General features: G+C 42.0%; 1 protein-coding gene across 1 annotated transcript in view; it reads left to right on the top strand.

Annotated features, from left to right (window-relative positions):
* HIBCH (3-hydroxyisobutyryl-CoA hydrolase) overlaps positions 1-18,424 on the top strand; it is a 225,500-nt gene that overhangs the window by 36,819 nt on the left and 170,257 nt on the right. Inside the window, exon 5 of the mRNA XM_082260054.1 lies at positions 13,882-13,962. Within this exon, the coding sequence (XP_082116180.1) occupies positions 13,882-13,962 (81 nt within the window). The remainder of the gene's footprint in view (positions 1-13,881; positions 13,963-18,424) is intronic.

The following is an 18,424-nucleotide window of genomic DNA, read 5'->3' as shown; positions in this document are numbered from 1 at the left end:
TGAAGGCAAAACTTTTTTTTTTTTTTTCATTTGGATAAAAGAACAGAAGGTTATAACCCTGGTTTGTTTTTGTTTTTAACTGTGGAGATTTCCTATTTCTCTTCCTGTCCCATAGCTGCAACAGGAAATCCATCCATCCATCCAAAATGAGAGAAATCCCTTGCAGTCTCCAGAACTAGTATCTCCATTTGAAGATTTCTCCTACATCTCTGTTCTGGTGACTACTTTTTTCACGTTTAATGATGATAATCACCAAGACAATACAAAATGGTGAATCTCCATGGGGACAAAAACAGCAATAAGAACCTGACAGATATTGTAATCCCTTTCCACTCTATATAAAACCAGGAAAAAAAGGTTGGTCTTAAAATATACTTAAAATGTGTTCATTAAACAAATTCAACAGTGCAATTTTTATGTGTTCGTTTTTTTAACCACATTAAGACCGCCCGTCACAGGCAGCGGGGATGCCGATGCACGGGACCAGCGGCACCGATTGCCGCTGGGAGAGAAGAACGGTCAGCTGTTAACACAGCCGACCGTTCTTCTTTCTGAAATGATCACAGAGCGCCTGTGATCCTTCTATATAACATCACAGGTCTCTATGATCATTTCACAGGCCCATCCCCCCGACAGTTAATAAATTGGCTCACACGTAACCCTTTGATCACCCCTAGGTTAACCCTTTCCCTGCCAATGTCATCATTACAGTAACAGTGTATATTTTTTTAGCATAGATTACTGCAGTTATGTCACTGGTCCCCCCAAAAGTGTAAAAAAATGTCAGGTGTCCGATCTGTCTGCTGCAATGTCTCAGTCCCGCTAAAAATCGCAGATCGCCACCATTACTAGTAAAAAAAATAAATAAATAAATAAAAATGACATAAATCTTTTTCCTAGTTTGTAGACGCGATAACTTTTGTGCAAACCAATCAAAATACGCTTATTGAATTTTTTTTTACCAAAAATATGGAGTAGAATACAAATTGGCATAAAAGGATAAAAAAAAAAATTGATTTTTAGATTATTTTTTTGGGAGTGTTATATAGCAGAATGTGGAAAATATTGTTTTCTTTTCAGAAATCTCGCTCTTTTTTGTTTATAGCGAAAAATCAATCAACATCAATTTTATTTAGGTACAGCATCACAGGACCGCACAATTGTCAGTTGAAATAATGCAGTGCCGAATCCCAAAAAATGGCCTGGTCATTAAGGGGGCAAATCCTTCCGGTCCAGAAGTGGTTAAAGTGAGCATGTCACCACAGGGACATTCTCACTCAATTGTCCACCTGTAAAAAAAGAAGGAAAGCTACTTAACTTTCGGGCTACCCATTGTTTAACCACATCCCGCCCGCCCTATAGCAAATTGACGGCGGGATTGTGGTTGTATTATCCTGACCGGACGTCATATGACGGCGGCAGGATAATACAGCTCTGCCGCCCGTCATTGCCGATAAGTGCCGCCTATCAGTGCCCATCAGTGCCCACCAGTGCCGTCTATCAGTGCCACCTATCAGTGCCCATCAATGCCGCCTATCAGTGCCCAGCAGTGCCGCCTATCAGTGCCCACCAATGCTGCATATCAGTGCTACCTATCAGTGCATATCAGTGCCGCCTATCAGTGCCTCCTCATCAGTGCCTGTCAGTGCAGTCTCATCAGTGCAGGAAAAAACTTATTTATTTACAAAATTGTATAACATAAACAAAAAAAAACATTTTTTTTTTTCAAACTTTTCGGTCTTTTTTTATTTGTTTAGCAAAAAGGAAAAAACCCAGAGGTGATCAAATACCACCAAAAGAAAGCTCTATTTGTGGGAGGAAAATGACATAAATTTGGTGTAGGTACAGTGTTGCATGACCGCGCAATTGTCATTCAAAATGCAACAGGGCTAAAAGGGGAAATTGGCCTGGGCAGGAAGGGGGTGCCCTGTATTGAAGTGGTTAAAAATGCTCCTCAACAGCCCCAAGCACTGTGTTTGACAGGTTGGATTGGTTGAATACTTGCTTCCTCTGCTGCACTCTGTGGTTCTTCTTGGCAACTGGTTTGTCCTGAAGTGGCATATGAGCTGATGGGAGTAACCACATCACCTGGCAGGAAATTAGGTTTTCTACAAACCTAGAGGTTTAGATTACTTTCAGCAGCTTGAGAGCAGAAAAGCTAAAGCTTTTTAATACATTGGGTCACTGTAAAGGTAAATACAGTATATTCTGCCTAGGTCAATTTTCAGCTTTTAGTGCTCCCACATTTTGAATGACAATTGCACGGTCATGCAACACTGTACCCAAATTAAATTTTTATCATTTTTTTTTCACACAAATAGAGTTTTTTTTGGTAGTATTTAATCACCAGTGGATTTTTTATTTTTTGCTATACAAATGGAAAAAGACAAAAAATTTTTTCTTAGTTTCTGTTATAAAATTTTGCAAACAGGTAATTTTCCTCCTTAACTAATGTGCACTGATGAGGCTGGTGAGGCTGCACTGATGGGCACTGATAGGTTGCACTAATGGGCACTGATGAGGAGGCACTGATGAGGCTACACTAATATGCGGCACTGATGGGCAATAATAGGCAGCACTGAGGGACACTGCTAGATGGCACTGATAGGTGGCACTGATGAGGAGGCACTTATTGGCAGCATTGATTGGCACTGATTGGCAGCACTGATGGGCACTGTTGGGGCTGCACAATGAGGATACTGATGATTAGTGACATACAAAGCACAGATTTCAAATAAATATACACAAGATTCAAATAAAAATATGTATGCCTCTTCCATTTAGATAATATTCGCTTATCTAAGAGTCTGGCTTTAAATATGTATTTAAATATGTATTCCTGAATGTTTCTTCAATTTTCTAATGCTTAGTGGGTTCCAAATAATGATTATTTTGACTGTAGTGGCTATAAAACTCAAAAGAAACCTGTTAAATACATCTGGGATTCCATTCAAGCAGCATGTCTGGATGAGATTTGAAGGGCATAAATTAAATTCATTGACTAAATAATGATAGGATTAAATGCTCTGACAAAGGATTTTTCAGAATTGATGTGCAAATGTTCAAGCAAATTCTATTGGTGTAAGCAAGCTTTAGATCAGGCATGTCAAACCTGCGGCCCGAGGGCCGCATGCGGCCCGGAACCTCAGGCAATGCGGCCCACTGCCCCCTGACAATTTTTTTTTTTGCTAGGAAGAAAGGAAGTCAGGTCGGGGGCACGGCCACAGCAGCTGCCAACTACTGGTAGGCAGAGGCTGCCTCAAAGGGGATGGGGGGGGGGGGGGAGGGGATCATGTGCAGTGTTTCTGACTCCTACCACCATGACCACTTCAAATCACTGAAGTGGTCATGGTGGTTAGAGTGTTCCTTTATTATCGCTCAGAAGAAGTAATCCTCTGTATATTGTTTCCATTTCATTTGATCATCTTCTAGTTGTGTTAAATTAGTGCGGGGGGCGTGGTGCCGCGGGAAGGGCGCAGCGGCATTTTATTACTTATATACCTTAACTATAGTATATATTTTATATGCGGCCCGAGAAAAATTCTCTACACTCAATGTGGCCCAGAGAAGCCAAAAGGTTGGACACCCATGCTTTAGATGCTTATTTGCTTACTCGATACTTGCTTTGAAGTTTTGAAAGAGCAGCTCTTTACACAACAGGATATACAGTCAGGTCCATAAATATTTGGACATCAACACAATTCTAATCTTTTTGGCTCTATACACCACCACAATGGATTTGAAATGAAACTAACTGTAGACTTTCAGCTTTAATTTGAGGGTATTTACAAACAAATCAGGTGAACGGTGTAGGAATTACAACAGTTTGTATATGTACCTTCCACTTTTTAAGGGACCAAAAGTAATGGGACAGATTAACAATTATAAATCAAACGTTCACTTTTAATACTTGGTTGCAAATCTTTTGCAATCAATTACAGCCTGAAGTCTGGAATGCATAGACATCACCAGACGCTGGGTTTCATCCCTGGTGTTGCTCTGCCAGGCCTCTACTGCAACTGTCTTCAGTTCCTGCTTGTTCTCGGGGCATTTTCCCTTCAGTTTTGTCTTCAGCAAGTGAAATGCATGCTCAATCGGATTCAGGTCAGGTAATTGACTTGGCTATTGCATAACATTCCACTTCTTTCCCAGTATGCTTCGGGTCATTGTCCATCATTGTCCATCTACACTGTGAAGTGCCGTCCAATGAGTTCTGAAGCATTTGGCTGAATATGAGCAGATAGTATTGCCCGAAACACTTCAGAATTCATCCTGCTGCTTTTGTCAGCAGTCACATCATCAATAAATACAAGAGAACCAGTTCCATTGGCAGCCATACATGCCCACGCCATGACACTACCACCACCATGCCTCACTGATGAGGTGGTATGCTATGGATCATGAGCAGTTCTTTTCCTTCTCCATACTCTTCACTCCTATCACTCTGGTACAAGTTTATCTTGGTCTCATCTGTCCATAGGATGTTGTTCCACAACTGTGAAGGCTTTTTTAGATGTTGTTTGGCAAACTCTAATCTGGCCTTCCTGTTTTTGAGGCTCACCAATGGTTTACATCTTGTGGTGAATCCTCTGTATTCACTCTGGTGAAGTCTTCTCTTGATTGTTGACTTTGTCACACATACACCTACCTCCTGGATAGTGTTCTTGATCTGGCCAACTGTTATGAAGGATGTTTTTTTCACCAGGGAAAGAATTCTTCGGTCATCCACCACAGTTGTTTTCGGTGGTCTTCCGGGTCTTATGGTGTTGCTGAGCTCACCGGTGCTTTCTTTCTTTTTAATAAGGATGTTCCAAACAGTTGATTTGACCACACCTAATGTTTTTGCTAGCTCTCTGATGGGTTTGTTTTGTTTTTTTCAGCCTAATGGTGGCTTGCTTCAATGAGTTGACAGCAACAGATTCCAAATGCAAATAGCACACTTGTAATGAACTCTGGACCTTTTATCTGCTCCTTGTAAATGGGATAATGAGGGAATAACACACACCTGGCCATGGAACAGCTGAGCAGCAAATTGTCCCATTACTTTTGGTCCCTTAAAAAGTGGGAGGCACATATACAAACTGTTGTAATTCCTACACCTTTCACCTGATTTGGATGTAAATACCCTCAAATTAAAGCTGAAAGTCTGCAGTTAAAGCACATATTGGTTGTTTCGTTTCAAATCCATTGTGGGGTGTATAGAGCCAAAAAGATTAGAATTGTAGCGATGTCCCAATATTTATGGACCTGACGCTAGTATATAAACTGCAATAAAAAGCTGGGAGGGGTTCTGACCTTCTTTTAGTTTAGTAGAAAAAGGCATTTTATTGTCAACTTTGTTGCTGTTGGAGAATGTTTGCTCACTTCCTGTCTGGTGAAATTTTGGTCACTGTGACAGTGAGGGAAAAAGACTCTCAAATGGACCCCAATATATCAATAAATTTTAATAGTGGTTCTAATCTTTCCCTATTTAATTAAAACTGAAAACAGAATTTTGTCTGCCCATACTTCTGGAATTTGTAGTAGCATATTTTAAATGATGCAGGATCTCTGATTTATACTGTAACGTTAATTGAAAAGCATGACTAATTTTTTCCCTCAAAGCAACATGGTACAGGCTGGCTTCTTGTATTTCCTCTCTTGCCATAAATGGGATATCAGATTTCTTTTTAATGGACTCTGCAGTTGAAACCCTGTATCATAGCTTGTCCTTGCTAAAGTGATGGTATTCCCTTGATAGGCAGAGAAATTTAGTAATCTAGTATTCTATAAAACACATTCATGAGGCACGTTTTCTAAATGCTTTAGTACATATCTGTGGTTTCTGAAATTGAATATTTTCAGGCTGATAAAGGCAAAACGACAACACAGAATATACTTATTTACGATGCATCTGATTCAATTAACATTTTAAACAAAGTGATAAATAATATTATTAATGGAACAGTACTGTATGTGGACAACAGACCTAGACAGCATTTTATTTCAACTTATCAAAATATATTATATTTAGGTGAAATATAGTGAGAAAGTAATGAATTAAAAGTAAATATTTGCTTTTATTTTTCTTTTGGCTCGGTTCACACTGGGGCAGCTTCAAAGTCGCTCGACTCTGAAAGCCGCCCCATACATCGTGACTTCAGCGCGGCTTGCAAACGACTTCTTTAATAGAAGTCAATACAAGCTGCTCAGAAGTCGCCCCCAAGTAGTGCAGGAACCTTTTTCTAAGTTGAAGCAACTTGAGTCATCCCAAATAGAACGGTTCCATTGCACTGAATGGTGTGTGACTTGTCAGGCGACCAGTGTGCACCGAGCCTTAATGTTATTATTATTACTCATTGTGTTATTTATTACTTGTGGAAAAAATATTGCAATTTATTGTCTTTCATGGTGTTATTAGTATTGTTTTTTGTGCATTATTGATTTTACAACCATGAGTAGCTCATTTGCTTAGGGATAACATCTTTAAAGTCCCATTCCCCTTCTTTCCTCTTCTTTGTTAGTAATATAGAAGGGTGTGGTGTCACAGGGTGCTCCTTCGACTATACCCCTATGTCTTTGAAACAGTAACATGTACACAAAAAGCTAAAATAAAACAGTATTATTCACACCTAGAAGAGGCTATATCAAGAACCAATTGGTACTAGTATACAAAAAAACTATAAAAGTGTACTGTAAGTAAGCCAACACAATCAAGAGAAAAATGCTGGTATCTTGGTAAAAAATGCCTCCTACTCAACATGTTTCGCATTGCAGCTTCATCAGGAGTTGGGCTATAAAAGAATAAACAATACAGAACATGAAATGTTGTGATAAAGCCCTATGTCTTAAAATAGGGGAGATGATTGTACCATTCTTAATCAAACACAAATGATCATATATCCACCTTCAGAAGGGCTTTTTTGTTTTTCCGACATAGAAGGATTTATAGCTGCAGATAATGATATCTATATATATATATATATATATATATATACAACACTAATAGTTAGATAGTCATTATGATGACCCGAGACCCATTTCTGACCATTAGGGAGGAGGGTAATGATCACATTGATAAAGTACCCATCTATCAGTGACCTGAAGTTGTGAACTTTCATGGTTCATAGTAACTTTGAATTTAATGGATCTGAAGGGACTTATCCATTTGAAAGTGATCTCAAGTAGAGGTCCAATACATTTGGCTATGCCCAGGTCCTCCTGAAGCAGGTACCAATGCCTCTTGAGAACGTCTCTAATCTGGGTGTGCTGTTTTGAGTATGGTAAGATTAATCTGGAAATTGTGGATGATAGGCACTAAGTTTTATCATAGATCAGGGCTTCCCATTCTTTTCAATAGTTTTTATTTGAATTTTCATAAAGAATAAACACAACATAAGAAATACAAAGAATTATCCATAAAACAACCAAGGAATATACATATTCATTTCTGTATAAGGTGGTTACATCGACATAGAGAGTTGCTGGACTAAGGTTAGAATAAGGACGTAGGCCTCATTCTACCACGTTATCTTAGGATGGTTGCAGTACTACCGACCCAGACACCCCCAGTGGGAACATATTGTGTCTAATGACCAGGGGCACCACTCCCCTTCATGTATCATAGCAATAACGTATTTATTTTCATATATTCCAATGATGTTACGATTTCTTAGATGGACATAAAATGTTAGTCAGGAATTAGAAACAAAAATAAAAAAAATAGGAACAGTGTATTATAAGAGAAAGGCACTATTAAAGGAATAGTCATAACTTTACCACCAATGTCATGTTCATAGTCATCATTAAACATTTTACTGGCTGGAGTTTCAGATCTCAAGGATATTTCTCCGGAAATTTCACTGACCACATCATCCAATTGTTCCTAAACTGGAACAATTGGTGAGCATGTGAGTAACTACATAGCGGAATTGTGGGGGAATTCTGTCTATGCCTATATTAGGAAGTGCCATTTCAGGGCTAGGAGAGAGTATCATCCCAGTGACAGATGCCATCAATTTAAACAATGATCTCCAGAAGCTTTTCAAACACTTGCATTTCCACATTAAATGAAATAATGTGCCCTTTAATCTGCAGTGTCAACATAGATCTGTGGTTTCTTTAAAGATCCTTGATAACTTGGTAGGCGTCAAGTAGCTTCTATGGAGTCATTTCATTGCTAAGTCCCAATGGTTTGTTTGTACAGTGTGTGTATTTATGATATGAGTGTAAAGCTTTGTGCCAGTCCCGTAAGGTATATGTAGCTTTAAGATCTCTTTCCCAATTGGGCATGGTTGATGTTTTAGTGGGTTTATGGATGCGTGGGAACTCATGGTAGAACCATTAGAGTCCTTTGGGTTTCTGGTGTTGCGTAGGTAAATATTCCCAAGTATCTGTCTATAATGCATACTTTGTATTTGGGTATTTAAGATGATAATGATATAGTTGGATATTCATGTAGGATGTAGGGATTTGTGTTTGAGAAGCTATTTGTTCATATGTGGAGTCTTTTGAGTAAAGCCTTTTTGGTAACCCTAAGTGAGGGAATGAGAAATTCATAAGTGCTTAGAGTAAGTTCTATATAGATAAGAAGTGCTGTCTGGGATTGTTGAAATGCCCCTTAAGCTTCAAGGGTGGCATCTATAGAAGGAAGATTAGGCTAATGTAGTTTTCTCTTAGTTAGTGCCGCTAGTAGAAACTAAGGCAAATCTCTGCGTGCGACCAGGGCCTTCTCCATTTGTACCCAAATTTTATCCAAATGTTCCCCTATCCTTACATTGGCGGCTCGTATAGTTCTCCCAACATATTGCTTTCCGCAACTGCATTGGAGAAGGTATACTACACCATGCTTTCATTTGATCTAGGATGGCAGCATAATAATATTTTCCCATATTGGGGGAGTCCCGCTCCCCCTAGACTCTTGGGTTTAAGCAAGATAGAGTAAGATATTTTTTCGCCATTTTTCTGCTCCACAAAAACTCAACTCAACATTTTATCAATAGCGTGGAAAAAAGTGTCTGGTATGCATATTGGGATTGTTCTGAAATGGTATAGTATTTTGGTAGCACTGTCATTTTTAGTGCTGCAATTTTTCCTAACCAAGACAATTCAAATGATGCTAAATGGGTCAAATAGTTTTTGACCATAGTTAGTAGGCTGGAGTAGTTAACATCATATGTGGCCGCTGTGGGAAAAGTCAGATTGATCACTAGGTATTATAGGGATTTTGTTATCCATTGAAAAGGGTATTGCACTTTCAATTTGGCCAGAGTAGCCAGCGGTAAAGATATAGGCAGAATCGATGATTTGGTGGCATTTAGTTTATAATACGATACTTCACCAAAAGCATCGAGGATCTGTTGGAGTCTGTGCAGGGAGACAAGTAGAGATGTTAACATAAGTATCACGTCGTCTGCAAACAGCCCAATTTTATGTTCCCTATCTGCTTTTCGGATACCGCTTATGAGCTCATCCCTTCTAATGGTCTCCGCCAGGGCTTCCATCATTAAAGAAAAAATCAAAGGTGACAAGGGGCATCCCTGGCGGGTGCCATTAGTACTGTAAAATTTGTCAGACATAGCATTTGATGTGTAGACACATGCTGAAGGCACAGTCAGTATATAAAGCTGATATTGCAGAGTAAATGGAACCCGTTAACCCAAACTTGTCAAGCGGGGAGTGATTTCCGCCAGCTGTTTGCTATTATTTTTGCATACAATTTCAGGTGAGTATTTAAGAGGGATATTGGACGGAAGTTTTGTGGGGAGTTAGGTTTTTTCCTAGGTTTAGGCAGAGCCACTATAATTGCGTGAAGAATTTCAGCAGGGAATGAGGTAGAGGAAATTGTTTGGTTAAATAGCTTACATAGGTAGGGAACTAGAATGGGCTCAAACGCTCTGAAGTATTTAGCAGAAAATCCATCTGCTCCAGGCGATTTGTTTGGAGGGAGTGAATGAATTGCTTGGGAAATTTTTTTTTCAGTAATAGCAGAGTTGAGTGTCTGGAGCATAGCATAATTTACTGTTGGGAGAACAACAGACCCTAAAAATGCTTTGTTGTCCTCGTCAGATGGTTGTGGTGTCATGAAATCCGAGTTTAAGTTAGATAAGTTGCTGTAGTAATTAGAGAATGCATTAGCTATGGTTGTAGGATGGTGTACGACTGTATTCCATTTAGGGTCGATAATGGAGGGTAGTTTTGTATGATGTTGTCTTTTACGTACATAGTTGGCCAGAAGCGTACCCGCCTTAATGCCCTGAGAGTAATGTTTAGCTTTAAGTATCTGTAGTAGGTGTTGGTGTTCCGTAATTAATAGTGTTCTAAAATCATGTCTACATTGGAACAGCTCAGAGGCGACAGATGGCGTAGGTGCGGATTTATGTTGGGCCTCTAAGGTTTTAAGTTTTAACAGTAAATGGGACAGATTGGATTTCTTCCGTTTTTTTTTTTCCCTAGAAGCCAGTTGAAGCAAAAGGCCTCTATTATAGGCTTTGTGGGCAGACCATATAGAGAAGATACTTGTGTCTGACACATCATTATTAGCAAAGAATTCTTTGATCTTGTTATGCAGTTGGTCGCGATGGGTTGGGTTGCAAACCAGTGATACATTGTTATGCCACAGGTGTATTTGCGTTGTTGTATGCCGTTCCTCAACCTCCAAGGAGACCGGTGCATGATCGGACCATGTGATAGAATAAATAGTCGCTGATATAATATTACGCAATAAGGCTATGTCTGAGACAAATAGATCAATCCTAGAATACGATTTGTAAAGGTGTTGAGTCATAAGTAAAGTCTCTCTCGTTTGAGTTAATGCAGCACCATGTATCGTAAAAATCAGAGGTATGCAAAAAGGGTTGAATTTCACATCTAGTATGCTGTTGAATTGAGGAGCAGTCTATCTGTTTATTCACTACACAATTAAAGTCTCCACAGTATAGCGTGAGGCCTTTTTTAAGTTGATCAACCTTTTTCTTCAGGGACTTTAATCACTTTACCACCGGAGGATTTTGCTGTCTTACATCCAGGCCACTTTTTGCGATTCGGCGCTGTGCAACTTTAACTGACAATTGCGCGGTCGTGCGACGCCGTACCCAAACGAAATTTACGTCCTTTTTTCCGCACAAACAGAGCTTTCTTTTGGTGGTATTTGATCACCTGTGCGCTTTTTACTTTTTGCACTATAAACAAAAAAAGAGCGTTTATTTTGAAAAAATAACAATATTTTTAACATTTTTTTATATGAAATCCCCCCCAAAAAAATGTAAAAATCAAATTTTTTTAAAATTTTTGGCCAATTTGTTTTCTGCTACCTATGTTTGGTAAAAAAAATCACGATAAGCATATTTTGATTGGTTTGCGCAAAAGTTATTGCGTTTACTAACTACGGGAAAGATTTCTGTAATTTTTGGTGTTTTTTTTTTTAACGCGTAATGGCGGCGATCTGCGATTTTTTTTTTTGCGGGACTGCGACATTGCGGCGGACAGATCGGACCCTTGACTGACATTTTTGATACTTTTGGGGGTACCAGTGACATTACTGCAGTAATCAGTGCTATATATATGCACTGTTACTGTAAAAATGACACTGGCAGGGAAGGGGTTAATTTTATTGGAGAGGGAGGGGTTAATGTATGCCTGGTGCTTACTGACATGGGGGGGGGAGGTGACTGAGTGACAGAAGGACAGATCGGATGTTCAATATTATTTCGTAGCTTAATATTATTTCTACGGGACCTGTCCTCCAAATCCACTAGTTTACTTTTCAGGGCTAGTTCTTCATCTCTGTCATTGTGTGCATCCACAAGTTCATTGTGCGCTGATGCATATTCCGCCATTTTGTTTTCAAAATGTTGAACCCGATCACCCAGTTCAGTAATGTCAGATTTCATGCTTGTGACACATTCCATTAGGTCCCTATGCATTGAGCCTTTCAGAGATAATAACATTTCCTTCATAGTTGTATCACTGAGTGGCTGACCAGTAGTAGGGAAATCTTGTTCGCGTTCACAGAGTTCAAGTGTTCTGTCTTGTGACTTCTCCCCCCATTGTTGCTCACCTGCATAGGTGTGTGCCGTGGAGCCATCTTTTGAGGGCTCTGTGCTGGTGATATGACAAGAGAGGATCTGCTGCTGTTGCTGAGAGAGAGGGAGGTGGAATAGTGCCTGTCTCCATGTGCTGGTTTGCCAGGTGCCCGAGCTCCTTTCCGCTGTGTGCAGGCCCCGGGGCCATCTTGAAGATTTGGCGTGCTGGCTTAGAGGAAGAAGTCCGTCAGTTTGCGGGGTCCCCCGTGCAATTTCCTTTTCCCCATGGCTGCTGTGTGATGATGGGAGGCTGTTGGTGCAGGTTGGAGCTGGTAATGCTTCCCCATTTTGCTGGTAGTCGGCAGGGACAGCTAGGTGACAGGGAGCTCTCCTCTCAGGTGGCCATCATGCTCGGCTGCCGGCCACGCCCCCCTCTTCCCATTATTTTCAACAGACCTTCTGAAAGGCCCTTTTTCGGGTCTCCTGACTACAGAAGATTGGCCCGAAGTGTTAAATTCTCCTACCTCTAACAATTTTGTCAAAGACACAAGTATTGCCCAAAGGGATGCTTTTCTTCAAGGATTCAGGGTAAGCACTCGTGGCACGTAAAATGGTGCAAAACACCCTTACCGGATATTAAATCCAGAGTGATTAAAGGAAGATCCATCAGAGGAGATAAGAGGGCATCCCCATTCTTCTCCTGTTACAGGGTAGAAACCTAAAGGCGGTAAGCTAGAGTGAGCAGATGGCCAGAGGAGGAGAGCCTCAAGGTGAAATATGTCAAGAGAGTGGTGTGGTGAGTCCTGCGCTGTCTAGGGAGAACAATTTAAAAGGTTTGGTGTAGATCCCTGAAGCTGCTAGTACCAGAACTGATAACCATACAGTGTCAAAATCATAAACAGGTGGGGGGGTACTGCGCTTCTGGGTACATAATGTATGAACTGTGCTAAGTAATACTGCCTGTTACAATGAAAGAAGGGAACTATAGCATGTGTGGGTGGTTAAATATATAAATAAATAAGGTGCTATATATAAAAAGTGCAAAATAAATCCGTACTTGAATAAATAATTCCACAGTGCTAAAATATTGACACGGCACTCTAAAAATATATAAATAGATAAGAGAATAGAAAACCACTTATAGTGCTAATAATGTAATAGTGACAGATAAAGTGCTCAGGTGCATATAAATAAATATATTAAGCAAAATTAAAGTGTCCTCTGTGCTCCACAAAAATACATCAATCTGGGTGAAATATAGTCCAAATGGTTAGGGTAAGTGTTCAAGTGGGGGGATTATCCACAGGTGCTGCTCCTTCACCTAACACCGTGCTTAGGGTATGGGGGGCTTCTCCTCAGCCCCTCGAAGTGTTCTAGCAGCTCACCTCAAGGTCTAAAGATAAAGGCCTTATAGTTAATCCAGGGGACTCCTCTCCAATCCTGTACCGTGCTCCACTAGGGCCAGATATCTGGGCTGCTGCGGGTGGGTTGGCTCCCTACCCCCTCTCCAGGCTCCCAGCGGTCTCAGTGGATCTCAAAACAAAGGCTCGAAATAGTGCAAGTATGTCATGGAAAAACGGGGGGGGTTTATTTAAATAAGGTTAAAAACACTCACATTTGTTGAATAAAACAAGCGCATATAGTAGCATCGGAGTGGGATCGCAGTGGGATTTTTTCTGCTATTTTTTATTACACAATAATTGCTGGGTATTTAAAAACAAGCAAAGTAAAAATTGCCACTGTCTAGTCTCTTTGAAGTAATATTTAGCTGGTTAGTGTTACTGGTGTTATTTATTGTAAAAATCATCAATAATTACTTCATACTGACTTTTAATTTTCAAATAAACAGTTTAATTGTTTTTCTTTTTTATTTAATTAGCTGTTACTAATGCTGGAAAATCAGGAGACCGGCTTGCCCAAGACTTCTTCAGAGAAGAGTACATTCTAAACAACGCTATTGGTATGGCTCACAATTATCACACATTGTAATTCACATTTTAAATTACGTGTTTGGTGATGTTGGTTCACTATTGGCAATTTTTATAACTCAAATTAGTTTGTTTCAGTTGTTCAACCTTCCAATTACTAATGGATAAAAAAAAAATGTTAAAGTGTACAGTGCATCAGGAAAGTATTCACAGCGCTTCACGTTTTCATCATTTTGTTATGGCACAGCCTTATTCCAAAATGGAAAAAAAACCACCAAGGAAAAACCAAGGATAAAAAATGGGACTTTGAGTGAGGACAACTGGGCTGTATGAAAAATAAATGAATAATTTATTAAAAAGAGTCACATATACAACCGATGAAAACACATACAGAGAATTGGCATACAAAAAATTGTAAAATTCACATTAAATAAAAGTAAATACAATTTCACATGGATCACACTAGGATCTCTAAAAGGTATAACAGATTATAATGACATCATGCTCCCTGTAGGTTTACATTCTTTACTTATTCAGACTTGAAAATACATATGTTATTTTAGGCTCGACGCGTTTCTCCATTCATCAGGAGCTTAATTGCAGGTTGTATATCTGAAACTGGTAATCTAAATTATAATAGAAAATAGTTGAGGCAGGGTTTCATTGTAATATATTGAAACAATCAAGGAAGAAAAAATTGGTAGAAAAAACACACTACCTTGAGTAGTATAATATGTTTGAAAAGATATTATCAAATCCCGAAGAAGGAGGATATGCATTTAGGGATGGAGGCAACTGGATAGTAAAGGTGGCAGACCATATTTCTTTTGTTTTATTCCAAAATGGATTAAATTAATTTTTCCTCAAAATTCTACAAACAATACCCCAAAATGACAAAGTGAAAGAAGTTTGTTTGAAATCTTTGAAAATTTATAAAAAAAAATTGAAAAAAATCACATATACAGTATTTACAGCCTTTGCTCAATACTTTGTTGAAGCATCTTGGCACCAATTACAGCCTCAAGTCTTGTTGAGTATGATGCTACAAGCTTGGCACACGTATTTTTTGGCAGTTTCTTCTTTGCAGGACCTCTCAAGCTCCATTAGGTTGGATTGGGAGAGTTGGTGCGCAGCCGTTTTCAGATCTCTCCAGAGATGTTCAATCAGGTTCAAGTCTGGGCTCTGGCTGAGCCCCTCATTGACATTCACAATGTTTTCCTGTAGCCACTCTTTTGATATCTTGGCTGTGTGCTTAGGGCCGTTGTCCTGTTGGAAGATGAACTTTCCCCAAAGTCTGAGGTCCAGAGCGCTCTGGAGCAGGTTTTCATCGAGGATGTCTCTGTACATTGCTGCATTAATTTTTCCCTCGATCCTGACTAGTCTCCCAGTTCCTACCGCTGAAAAACATCCCCACAGCATGATGCTGCCACCACCATGCTTCACTGTAGGGATGGTATTGGCTAGGTGATTAGCGATGCCTGGTTTCCTCTAGAAATTACTCTTTCCATCCAGGCCAAGGAGTTTAATCTTGGTTTCTCTTACGTCCTCCGACAGTCGCCGCCTCTTCATATTCGTCACATATGGGGTATTAGACTTTGCTCCGAAGGAGTAGCTAGGCAACAGAATATGTTAACAATAAAGCTTTTAACATATCCCACCCTCAAGGGGTGGTCCCCTCAGTCAATACCCTCCTACTTCCTGCAACCATATCTCAGTTTTAATGTCTAGCTTGTCAGGAGTGGCTGGCTTTTTCTGTGCTGGGGCTTTCTGCCCCAGACTCTTTCTTCTTTTTAAAATTTTGTTTGAGTTTTCTCTCTACCTTTACTTAGCTGTTATTTTTGTCAGCATTAGTTAGTTCTTCGGACGAAGAGGATCATGCAGACTGAGTCTCGGGCTGATCCCCCTGATCGCAGGTCGTGGGTCAGTGGCTTCCCAGTCTGCCTTCGAGCGTTCAGCCAGGTAACGCTCCTGGCACAGTGAACGACCCATCCCTGTTCGGTGCAGGGATGATTGGTGAGGTGGCTACCTCACTGGACGCTGTGCGGTTTCTTAACCCCCATTTTGTGCGTCTTGAATGCGACTCTCCCTGCCTCATGTGCAGCGGCTTGTTCGCCTGTGCGGGTTCCCCACGCCATGTGAGGTAAGTGTATTTATGTGGGGACCTGTCTGTCTGGGGGGGTGTCAGTCTGGGACTGTGTAACCTGCCTTTAATCACACTGCTTGTCTCCCTATCTCTCGGCTGCATGCTGTGGGCTGCAAGGGGGGGGGGGGAGATGTGTGACACTGTCTGTGTCAGGCTGATCAGTGTGTGAAGCTGTGTGCTGTGGGGCATGTTTTTTGGCATGTTTGGGCACTGTACAGCGATCGCTGCGGCGATCTGGCATGTATTCTGATACTGGAATGTAATGTGTGTTTTTTACTGCACTGTGGAGCGGCGGTTTCGGCGCCAAACGGCGCCGTTTTGCCTACTCCCGCCCCGGCCACATGTTTTACATGCATGGCGGCCATTTTCTTGTAGCCTCCATAGGCTTACATAGAGCGCCCTGGCAGCATCACTTCCTCTTTCCTGGAACACCGATCGAGGCAGCAGCAGCGGCGAGGGTCTCCTCAGGTTTTACCCTTCTGTTCTTGCTATCCATTGCCTGTGTTCAGTTTGCATATTCCCTGTGGGGGTCTTATTGTGCTGAGTGTGGTGCGGTGGGCTGCGCTTGCCACGCTTGCTTAAAAGGGGCAGTTAACCCTTTGTTGTCTGGCATTACAGGGGCAATGGACTCTCAGGAGGGAAAATTTCCTACAGCCTTGGTGGAAAGCCAGGGGACCGCTGTCTCCCCCCCAGGGGGGGATTTGGCCACTATTGTGGCTGGCCTTGCTGCTCAGGTGCAGATGCTGGTGGCTGCTCAATCTACTAAAAGGCCCAGAGTTGCTCTTTCCTCTGATTCTGAGGGTGAGGGTGATAGGGCTGTTATGGCAGGGGCCTCCTTATCGGGGTCCCGCTCCTCTCTTGATCTAATAGGGTCTGAGGTGGAGGCTGATGTTGAGGGGGTTGATAATTCTCCCCCTGGCTCGCCTGAAGAGCTTGCAATCATGGATGAGTTGATTGCTTCCATAAAGCAAACGCTGCGTTTGCAGGATGAGGTGTGTCCCCCCGCCGCCTTGGCGGCTTATGGGACGCAGAGAAAACGCAGGACGCCGCAGGTTTTTCCCTGCAATGATGATTTTCAGCGCGCTGTTAAGGAACAATGGCGCAATCTACGCAAACCTTTTGCTGTACCAAGTAGATTCAAGCTGCGTTATCCTTTTTCACCTTCCACTGATGAAAGGTGGTGTGTGCCACCCCCAGTGGATCACGCAATTGCGGTTTTAAACAAAGCCACTGCGATTCCTGCAGAGGATTCCCCGGTGTTCCGTGACGCCACGGATAGGAGACTGGAGTCTCTTACCCGTCATACTTATTCTGTTACGGGTTCTATGCTTAAGGCTCTGTTTGCTTCTCTCATGGCGGCCCAGGCGATCGCAAGTTGGACGCAGATGCTTAGGCGCGTCCTAGTGGCCGATTCGGCCTCACCGGCGACCCTGGATATGGTGGATCAAATCCACCAGGGTGTCATGTATCTGTGTGATGCGGACCTGGACCTGGTTCCGTTGGCTGCACGTGTGCACAGTGTGGCGGTGTTGTCTCGCCGCCTGGTTTGGTTAAAATGTTGGTCGGTGGACCAGTCTTCACGTAAGACCTTAGCCAATCTACCTTATGATGGGTCTCGCCTTTTTGGGGAGTCCCTGGATGTGTTGATTAAGGGGATCACCGAGGGTAAGAGCACTCTCTTGCCCCATTTCCCCAAAGCTAAGGGGGCTTCTGGGAAGAAGCATGCTAATTTTCGGCCCCCTCAGGGGTCCTTTCGTGCCTTTCGGCCGCACTACAAGGGCAAGCCGTTCAAAGGTCAAGGCTCTCAGAAGAAGCCCTGGTCTGGTAAACAGAAGTCCGGCCAATCCGGATCTGCAGCCCATAACAGTGCGGCCTGAAGGGGCGCCCTCACCCAGTTTTGGGGTGGGGGGACGCTTGCTCGGTTTTCTTCAGCCCTGGTTGGCCCGTGTGCGGGACAGATGGGTTCAGGAAATCGTTCGATCTGGTTACAAGATCGAGTTTCTCTCTCGGCCGGAGAGCAGATTTTTTCCCTCAAATCTTCAACTGTCTCCAGAGCGTTTGCGGGACCTGCACCTGGCGGTGCGGGACCTGAGGGCTCAGGGAGTGGTGGTTCCGGTGCCTCATCGGGACAGATTTCGGGGGTTTTATTCCAATCTGTTCACCGTGCCCAGGAAGGAGGGCAAGGTTCGTCCAATTCTGGACTTGAAGGCTCTGAACCGCTCTGTGCGGGTTCGAAAGTTCCGCATGGAATCCCTGCGGTCGGTGGTGGCTGCCCTGGTTCCGGGGGAATTCATGGCCTCCATCGATTTGAAGGATGCGTACCTTCACATCCCCATTTTCGAAGGTCACCA

This window comes from Pelophylax lessonae, assembly GCF_965119305.1.
Source record: "Pelophylax lessonae genome assembly, chromosome: 6".
Lineage (NCBI taxonomy): Eukaryota > Metazoa > Chordata > Amphibia > Anura > Ranidae > Pelophylax > Pelophylax lessonae.
This window is presented reverse-complemented; position numbering and strand designations above follow the sequence as displayed.